At 36.7% G+C, this 11,090-nt stretch overlaps 1 protein-coding gene across 1 annotated transcript; it reads left to right on the top strand.

The window, feature by feature from the left end:
- Positions 1-7,455: 7,455 nt before the first annotated feature.
- On the top strand, positions 7,456-8,397 carry LOC101413563 (olfactory receptor 52E8). Its single transcript, XM_004467804.4, has one exon. It carries the CDS (start codon positions 7,456-7,458, stop codon positions 8,395-8,397), a length of 942 nt encoding a protein of 313 aa, XP_004467861.1.
- The last annotated feature ends 2,693 nt before the right edge of the window (positions 8,398-11,090 follow it).

Below are 11,090 nucleotides of genomic sequence, written 5' to 3' on the forward strand. Positions count from 1 at the left end.
ACTCTCCCATTTTTTATCTGTGAAAATTTTAAATTCACCCTCATTTCAAAAATGTTTTTCCTGTCACAGAATTCCTGGCTGGCAGTTTTTGTCTTTCCATGCCTTAAATACATAATATGACTTTCTTCTCACCTCCATGGTTTCTGGTGACACATCAGCATTTAGTCTTATTGAGGTTCCCTAGTATTTGTTATATTGGTTTTCTCTTCCGGCTTTCAGAATTCTATCTTTTCTCTGGTATTTGTCATTCTGAATAGAAAATAACTTGGGGAAGGTCTATTAGGACTTATTTCATTTGGGGTGCATACTCCTTATTGGATATTGGTATTTATATCTTTCATAAAGATTGGGAAATTTTTGGTCATTATTTCCTCAAGTATTCTTTCTGCCCCTTTTCCATTTTCTTCCCTTTCTGGGACCCCATTAATGCACATGTTTACGTGTTTTCCATTGTCATTCATTCAATTCCTGTTCCATTTTATCCATCATTTTCTCTTTCTTTTCTCCTTCCTTTTCGAGTTCAGATTTTACATTCTCCATTTCCCTAATTCTATCCTTCATCAATTCAAATCTGCTGAAACATGCACCTAACGTATTTTTTATCTCATCCATTGTATCTTTCATTCCCATAATCCCTGTTAAATTTCTTTGCAATCTTTGAAATTGTTTTTCATGTTCACCCAATGTTTTCTTAGTATCCTTTGTATCTTTTGTCATATTTCCTTCAACTCCTTGAATTGATTGAGGAGAGTTGTGTGATTACATTGAGTACTTGTCTTAAGTTCTATGTCTTGTCAATATTTTTGTTTTGTTTCTTTGGCTGGCCCATGTCTTCCTGCTTCTTAGTGTGGCTTGTAAATTTTTGCTGATGCATAGGCATTGGAATATTTTGTTGAATTTACTCTGATGGTCAATTTCTGTCTCTTGTCTAGTTGTTTTGTTTCATAGCTCTTCTTTGATATTTGGTTCAACTTCTTCTAAGTGTTTAACATTGCCCAGCTTAAGTTATTAAAACAGGGCCAGGACCTCACTAAGGCAGTGCAGACTAGATCAAGGGGATTCAGACAAGGCACACTAAAAGAAGTTTTTCTCCTGGTAGTTTCCTACCAGCCAGCAGATTATGCCTGTCAGTGAATCTTTCCAATGAGGTGACTATTTCATCCTTCACTTGCACATGATCTTGCCTGGCCAATCTGAGATTCAAAGTGATCTCTGCTGGCTTAATTCACTGAAGGGAAACCATCGTAGTCCTCCACCACACACTTTCATCCCAGGGAGGATTTGTCTGTTCCCCTCTCAATTGTCTGCCCGAGCCATGAGTTTTATCCAGGACATTTGCCTTGAAGGTGGGGGATAGATGCTGTTCCCAGTCATGGTGGCTAGTAACTAACAGTTTTCATTTCAGGTTCTTCATCTCTCTGTCGTGTGCCTATGGAGAATGTACAGGACTCTCCTGTCTGCTGAACTCCAAGGCAGTGCCCTTGGATAGCTTTTTGTCCTTCCTCCATTGTATTTGTGAGAGAGTTGAGCTTTGTCTACAAATTCCAATGCCATCTTCCCATACAAGTGGTTTATTTATTTATTTATTTATTTATTTATTTATTTATTTATTTTAATGTTACATTAAAAAAATATGAGGTCTCCATATACCCCCATTCCCCTTACCCCACTCCTCCCATAACAACTTCCTCCATCATCATGGGACATTCATTGCACTTTGTGAATACATCTCTGAGCACTGCTGCAACACATGGTCAATGGTTCACATTATAGTTTAAACTCTCCCCCAGTCCACCCAGTGGGCCATGGGAGGACATACAACGTCCAGTAACTGTCCCTACAGTACCATCCAGGACAGCTCCAAGTCCTGAAAATGCCCCCAAATCACATCTCTTCTTCCCACTCCCTACCCTCAGCTGCTACCATGGCCACTTTCTCCACATCAATGCTCCATTTTCTTTGATATTCATAAAGTATTTATTCAAAACCACTTGGACAGTCCTGAATCTCTGGATTGTCCAAGTGGTTTCGAATAAATACTTTTTGAATATCTGATGAGCACTTGTGCTGTCTCCAGTGATATATGTGAAGAAAAGACAGACATTACTTTTATAGATACTTGGTGAGGATACCATGTTATGAATGGGAGAGTTAGTAATACTGTGAAGTGCAAAGAGAAGTCATAAGAGAATTGAGAACTGTTTCTTAAAAGGATTAGTTTATATTGAGTTATCAATGTAGGTAGTCCATTAGAAAGCATTGTAGAGAGAGCAAGAGGTAATGCCTATGTTTAAGATTACCATTTTAAATACAGAGGTCAGGGAAAGTTTCTGTGAGGCAGGGGTATTTGAGGAGGGACTGAATGAAGAAAGCATGACTTTTGAGGGTATTAGTGAAGAGTGCTCTTTGTTGTATGAAGAGGAAAAATTATACCACTGAAGCAAGAATGATATTCAGAATATTTGCCAAATGTCATGAAGTATAATGTACCTAGAGTGAAGTGAAGGAAGGAATGAGTGACAATAGCAGGTGGCTTTGAAGAATACTTCAAGGGCAAGTAGAGTAGCTTAAGATGTTTGGATTAGATAATGTGAAGAAGAAGCTAAAGAGGTGAAAAGATGGGTAGAGTTTGATTCCATGGAGTGTCTACATCAGCATTTTTTTAAACTACAGGTTTGAATATTTTATAAGGATTAGGACAGGAGGATTTTAGGTAAATATTTCAAGATATAATAGATTCAAAGAGAGAGAGAAGGAGGGATAGAAGGAGAATGAGAAAGTAGGTGAGGTAAAGAAGGAGAGGAAGAGAGAGAAAGTTAGGAAAGCATGGACAGCATAGTAAATAATATAGGATGGCCTCAGTACCAATAGACCTGGTATTTAATTTACCAGGGACATTGAACTTTAATTTGGGATAAATAATACAAATTCTAGTTGTATCAGTATAGGATGAGTTTTTTTGGGAAAAATAAAGGAGTAATGAAAAATTCTTGCCCTGTAATATCGCTGTAGCCAGAAGGAGTTTACCAAATAGAATTCTTCAGTGTCTATTAATTAAGTTCTCAAGGATATAGTCTCCATCTCAGGGGATTGAGGTTGCAATAACAATATATATTCTTCTCTTCAAGATAAGAAATTTAGTGCCCCAGAGAGATAACATAAGACTTAGTCAAAGGACTGATTCTTAGAGATTCAGAGACCAAGGTAAGTGACAACACAGACAGTGAAAGACAGCAAGAGAGATGGAGAAAGGGCTTATAACAATCTGGCATGGTAAGATGGAGGACATATGAAGAATGTAGCATACATGAAAAGAGAAAGAAACTCATAGAGTGATACTATTTCAAGGCTACATATATTTTTCTACAATACTTCTGACTAGTGTCACAAAGAGTAACAGGTATGGTAAAGCTGATGAGGAAAGAAATGCATGAATATGTCCTGTTTAGGTTTAGCTATTGTTTCTGACCATGTATGCAGGTATAAAAATTTGACTAGCAAGAGGGTAAGCACTAACTTTCCTTATTTTCTAGATTATTAGTAAAATAATCCATAAATGTATTTTCAATTAATTAATTCTTGAATGGATAAAATAGTTTGATATAAAAGTATTGACCTGACTAATAGATTTGTCTATAAAAAGACCCAGTGCTAATATGATGCAGCAGCTGATAAAGGGTATGAATGCAAGATATCAGGAAGGGAATGATACCAGAAGATTAAGCAATGATGAGATGAGAAGGTATAAATTATCTCTTGTCCTTCCCTTCATCAGTTACAGGACACGGAATGAGGTATGTATGTGAAGTATGTTGGAGGTGAGTGAAATAGGGTATAGTATGAGGATGCCAGGTTTCAGAAATGTCTGCTGGATATAATTCCATGTATCAGCTTAGAGTTAGGGGGCCGAACAGGAGTGGCGAGGACACAGTCTTATCTCCAGACTCAGCATAGCTGTAAAATGAATGAATATATGTTGAAATAATAGATAAGCATGCATTTATAAGATGATCAAGTGACTGGTTGTGCCCAGAAATGTTTATAGACTTTTAAATAGTGTCTCATAGAGGGAAGCACTAATTTTGAAAACTCTTCTGGAAAATCCAAAGAGATAAGTGAGCAGTTGATTTTCTTGGGTATAATATTATTTTATCCTTTTCTGAGTTTTATACTCTATACAGTCCTTAAGGATGACTGATATACATAGGTACTGTGCCTGGTCATCTTCTATCTACTGAATCTCTCAGTAAGGTCATAGAGAGAACAACAGTTTTGAGGCAGTGATGCTATGCTTCTTTTTCTTACTTTGTCCATGCGTTCTTTCTGTCTTCAAAAAAATAACTTGCCTTCTCTTTCTAAAGAATTTCTCTGTAAGCCTTACCATTTGCCTATTTTCCATGGATTTTTATCTTGACCCACTTCTATATGTGTAAAATTTTATGCATAGTTTCTCCAAAGCACTTGCAATGTTGCTTACATATTCATCTTTGGAATTGTTATCTCCCTCAGTATAGCAGGGTATTCTTGAGGTTATGTGACCTATGTTATTCAAGTTTTTATTCATTTTGCCTAATCAAATCTAGACATGGAGAAGCCTTAAATATTTGAAGGAATAAGTTGTGATGATTACTACATCAACTCCTGTGTTAATTCTCCAGTAAAGAGTCAGTTGTCTTATGTCTTTATGCACCCTTGTCATATTTAGTTTCCCATTACAGAAGTGAGAATTCAACTATTTCCTCCCCAGCCTCAGTAACCCAAGATTAAATATATATGTATATATGTATATACTTGACTTCCTGAGAGAGAATTTCCCAAGTAATCTCTCATACTCTTCATAGGCTTCAAACTGGGCAGTTATTTGCCAGCACTTGTCTTATAATGGGCTTAAAGTAGGGTATACTGACATACATATGCATAAATCTCTGATGGGTGGATTTCCTCCAACATTCAAGAATTCCAAAATTCGAATCAAAGCTTTCTTTTTAAAAATTTTTTTGATGTTTAAAATTATTTTTTATGATAAGTTGTGAGCTCAAAAAACAATCATGCATAATGTGCAGAATTCCCATACATCTTACATTGTTGTGTAACATTTGTTACTGATTATGAAAGAACATGATCAGGCTATTTCCACTAACTATGGTATATAATGTGCATTTGGTATATGTTTTTCAATACACACCCCTAACATTAACAATACGTATTAGTATTGTACATTTGTTACAGTTCACAAGAGAACGTTCTCATATTTGTACTGTTAACCACAGTCCATCTTCTACCACATGGTTCACTGTGTGGTACAATACCATGCCTTACACATTCTATCCAGATGTACTCTCAGTGGCTTTCATTTTCATCACAGTTTGTGTAGTCATGGCCTCAGTAAACCTTTGAACAATTTCCTTAGTCCAAAAGAAAAAAATTCCATGTCCCCTATTACTGACCCTTAGTATTGATTTAGTACCTTCTTTGAGATTGATGCAAGAATATTGCTATATTGCTGTCAACTACAGGTCATAAATTACATTCATTGTATTTTTCCTGTGTATCCCTATATTCTTGCCAACTTGTAATAGTTCTAGTTCATAGAAGAATATATTTACATTTGTGCTATTAACAGCAATACCCATCTACCTCCAGGTTCACATAAGTCTCTAGATTATTCTCTAGCTTTTTTTCAACTGACATTTACATCCCTAGATTACATTTTTTAGCCACAATCCCATTTATAAACCAGTTGGTTTAGTTATACTAACTATAATGTGGTGCCATCAACTGTATTCATTTCCACCCTTTTTCAGTCAGATGAATTGAAAATTCTGCATACACTAAACATCAGTAACCCTTTTCAGTCCTCACTCTGTCTCCTACTAACCTATGGTATGGCTCTTTTTTTATTTTATTATATATTTATTTAGTAAATTGTATTTTTCAAAGATACATAGATCACAAAAAATGTTACATTAAAAAATATGAGGTTCCCATATACGCCACAATCTACCCCCCTCCCCCGCACTCCTTCCACATCAATAACCTCTTTCATCATTGTGGCATATTCATTGCATTTGGTGAATACAATTTGGAGCGCTGGTGCACCACATGGATAATAGTTTACATTATCGTTCACACTCTCTCATAGTACTTTCAGTTGCTTTAACTCCATGTGTTTATACTTCATATATGGATCAAAGCCTCTGTGCCATTGTACACATCATGTTCACACACTTAAGTACTATCTGTAAAACTCGTTTTAACAGTGAATTTCCCATAAATGAACTTCTCCGAAGTTTGCTTCAAATTTTAGTTTACTGCAGTTCAGGATTTTCACATAGTTTCAATGAGTGCTGAAGAAATCACTGAATTCTTAATTTTGTCTTGCTGAGATATCCATAAGGACACTAAGATCTGGGAAACAATCTTAGGAACCAAACTGTAGGATATTTAAAATGCTTCTGCCTTCTTCCCATTGACACATACCAGAGGAAATATTTGAAAATCATCTAGCACATAATAGTTAGTCTCATTTCCCTCAGATGGTCCATCCTTGGACAGTTTAATTACTGGATGCTTTCTTATGGAGTGTCCAATAGACAGGACTATCTAGATTAAAATAATGACTTAACTAATGTTTTATCATGACTGAAAAATATTTTTACCAATTATCTCCTTCTCCTTGTCTTTATCCATTTTTCATATCTGATGGAAAAATAAAAATATATATATTTGCAAAATATACCTATGTTGGGAAATGCATTGTTTATATTCTGAAATATGATGAAATTGAGAATATTTGTTATTATTTATTGTTAATTTGATTATTTAAAGAAATTTTGAAATGGAGCACTTTCAGTTGGCTGAACTTCGTACATATCAAAATAAACAATGATAAGAAGTTTACCATTCAGTAAACATTGAGTATTAATGCCATTCGAAATCATACCATTCAATATTCACAAACACACATAAATGCATACACACACATACAGAGTTATACCCACTACATTTTAGGAATCTCAAGTAGCCAAAAGAGGAATTTTTTTATTTCAAATTCCAAAGGAGGCACCATGCACATTAAACAAAAATGTGTATAAAACTACCAGATGCACAGACCCTGGACTTTATTTTCCCATTTATTTCTGGTTGCATTCCTGATTATGAATCTCTCTCTGGCAGAGAGATATTTTTTTCCCTTCCTTTCTCCAACCCCTAAATTTGCTTGTAGGAAAATCAAAACAGTGTGAGGCTGATTACTCCTAGTTCTGTATGATGTTCAAGTGAAGCAAGTAGAGTGTGAAGAGAGTATTTTATCACTTTTATGAATGGGAAGAAAGGAAGATTACAGTGTTATTTGTACTTTTTCAGGAATCTGGACAAAGAGAGAAGTGAAGCAATCACTAATAGGAAAATAACATCAAAATCTGATAAGCACAATCACAAGCAGTAGCAGAGAGAATGTCCATTCCTAATGACACGCAGTTCCATCCTTCTTCATTCCTTCTGGTGGGCATCCCAGGCCTGGAAGCTGTGCACATCTGGATTGGATTTCCCTTTTTCTGTGTGTATCTTGTTGCACTTTTGGGCAATGCTGCTGTCCTGTTTGTGATCCAGACTGAGCAGAGTCTCCATGAGCCCATGTACTACTTCCTGGCCATGCTGGACTCCATTGACCTGGGCCTGTCCACAGCCACCATCCCCAAAATGTTGGGCATCTTCTGGTTCAATCTCAGGCATATATCGTTTGGGGGCTGCCTTTCCCAGATGTTCTTCATCCACTTTTTCACAGTAATGGAGAGCATCGTATTAGTAGCCATGGCCTTTGACCGCTACATTGCCATTTGTATCCCCCTCCGGTACACCGTGATTCTTACCAACAAAATCATCGGCCTTATTGCAGGTGCTGCTGTCCTGCGGAGTTTGTACATGGTAGTTCCACTGGTGTTTCTCCTCCTGAGGCTGCCCTTCTGTGGGCACCATGTCATCCCTCATACCTACTGTGAGCACATGGGCATCGCCCGCCTGGCCTGTGCCAGCATCAAAGTCAACATTATGTTTGGACTTGGTAACATTTCTCTCTTATTATTGGATGTGCTCCTTATTACTCTCTCCTATGTCAGGATCCTCTATGCTGTCTTCCGCCTGCCCTCCTGGGAGGCCAGACGCAAAGCTCTCAACACCTGTGCCTCCCACATTGGCGTTATCTTTGCTTTTTTCACACCAGCGTTTTTCTCTTTCTTGACACACCGTTTTGGCCAAAACATACCTCAGTATATCCATATCTTGTTGGCCAATCTGTATGTGGTTTTCCCTCCAGCCCTCAACCCCACAATCTATGGGGTCAGGACCAAGCAGATTCGAGTGCGGATGCTGAGGATATTTTTCAAGAAAGATAACTAACTATTCAAAGGCTTACCCTAGAATTCCTATTTTCTAGATTACAGTGTAATATTGAACTCAATAATACATAATCCATAAATTTAAACTTTTGTCTTTGAAGGTAATACTGAGAATATTGGTGATTTTATTGGAATCTGTATGAAATCTTTTTTTTTACAAGTATTTTCACTCATTTTTGTTTGAGTCTTTTGATAGTCTTATATAGTTTAAATCTACCTCCATTACCCCAGTTTTGAGAGGAATACAGTTTTTTAGAGAGTTTAAGTGATTTATTCCAACTCCACTCAGAAGTAGTCACTTGGACCAAATAATTGACTCCAAATTGTTAGCATTTTTCCTTATGTCAGAGAATAGGAACAAAATAATCTGTCTCTGAATAAGTAGTTCTTGAAACAACATTTAAAATATATGTTCTAAGTATTATTTGTGTTCTTGCGTGTGTTTTATTTGAAGGGAAAGGGCATACACAAATGAAATTGATCAGTATGGACAGAATACATGCTTCATGTCAGGCTTTGAACAAATATTTTTTAACAGGTGATGGGTAAAATTCTTTCCCCTCTGCCAAACCTTTGAATCCAGTTTTATGAGTTGTGTTTTTCAGGGTTCTCCAGAGAAGCCAAACTGACAAGATGTATATATGAATTGGCTTATACGGTTGTGCGGATGGTCAAATCTTAATTCTGTAGGGCAGGTTGCAACATTGGAACTTCTATGAAAAATTTGGATGAATTCCAGAGGAGAAACTATAAAGATTGGAGCCTCTTTCTATTGGCCACTGAAATAATCATTTCTCCTTCAATGCCTTCAACTGATTGCATGAGGCTTCTCTCATTATTGAAAGCAAACACCTTAGGTGATTGCGGATGTGATCAGCCATAGATGCTATCAATTTACTGATGATATAATCCGTGAAATCTCTCACAATAACAACCCAGTCCTCACTTGACCAAACAACTGGATACCAAATTGTAGCCCAACTGAGATAGGAATTTAACTATCACAGCCATTATCGGCATATTAATGCAGAGTGATAAATGCAGGGATGCAATAATGCACCTGGATAGGTGTGATACACTAGGTTTATTTGGGAATTACTGATGAGAACACCTTGCATGTATTACCTCTCTAATGAAATGATGAAAAAAGATGATTAAACATGCAAATGATGGTAGGTGGAGTGTGCAGGAGAGGGGGGACTGGAGCAGGACATCTCAGGCTGAGGAAATAGCCCAGAGAAAGGTGTAGGTTCAAGGTCTTTTCAATTTTGATAGAACAATGAGTTTGCAGATGAGTGATCTGATGTCAACATTTAGGTGTTGGCATTGGTCAAAGCATGATTACCATTGAGTGCAATGTTGTGGAGTTTGATCTATAGCCCTATGGGGGTTTGAAACTGTATATACCCCAGAAAAGAGTGTTCTTATCTTTAATCCTTGCCTGTGACTGCGGACTCATTTTAAGTAGAACCTTTTTTACTAACTTATTATTTAAGTTTTTAAACTTTTGTCTTTTTTTCCCAAGATACATAGATCACAAAAAATGTTACATAGTAGGATCTTTTAAAATATTTTTATGGGAGAAACTGTGAGCCTACATAACAGTCATGTATAATGTGCAGAATTCCCATACATCACCCCTCTGATGAAAGAACATCATCAAAATATAACTAATTATAGTTCATATCTTACATTTGGTATATTTTTCCGTACACTCCCTATTATTAGGCCAAGTTTTAGTATCGTACATTTGTTATAGTTCATTGTAGGCTCTAATATTTATACTGTTAACCACAAACCATCATCCACCACAAGGTTCACTGTGTTTTTATGCAATCCCATGCTGTGTACCATCCATTCAAAGTGTTCACACAGCAACTGCCACTTTGATCACAGTTGTGCAGTCATTGCCTTAGTAAACCTTTGAAAGTTTTCCTAGTCCAAAAGAAAAAATCTCATACTCACCATTATTGATCATTAGTAATGATGTAGTACTTTCTTTGATACTGATGCATGAATATTACAATATTGCTGTCAACTATAATCCAAAGTTTATATTAATTAAATTTTTCCTTGCATCACCATATTCTTACCAACTAATAATAGTGATGTATTTTTGTTCTTGTTCATAGAAGAACATTCTATATTTGTACTAGTAATCAGAGTCCTCATCCACCTCCAGGTTCACTATATCATTTATTCCCTAGATTTCTTTCGCTGTCCTTCATTGGCATTTACATCCCTAGACTACCCCTGTCAGCCATAATCCCATTTATAAGTATTCCATATTAGTTATTCTCAGTATAATGTGCTACCACCAACTCTATTCATTTCCACGCTTTCACTCTAGCTATTTGAAAATTTTACATATATTAACCAACAGTAGGGTGGTGCTTCACAGACAATTATGGAGCATTGTAGATCCCCCCAGGGCCCCACTGGATGGAACGTGGGAGAGTATGGGCTATGATGCAGACCATTGACCATGAGGTGCAGTGATGCCCAGAGATGTACTTACCAAATGCAATGGATGTGTCATGATGATGGGAGAGAGTGTTGTTGTGGAGGGAGTGGTGGGGTGGGGGCGGTGGGGTTGAATGGGACCTCATATTTTTTGAATGTAATATTTTTAAAAAATGAATAATAAAAATAAAAAAATAAGAAAGTACCCCTTCTTAGCCTTCATCCTGTTTT

This window comes from Dasypus novemcinctus, chromosome 10 (assembly GCF_030445035.2).
Source record: "Dasypus novemcinctus isolate mDasNov1 chromosome 10, mDasNov1.1.hap2, whole genome shotgun sequence".
Lineage (NCBI taxonomy): Eukaryota > Metazoa > Chordata > Mammalia > Cingulata > Dasypodidae > Dasypus > Dasypus novemcinctus.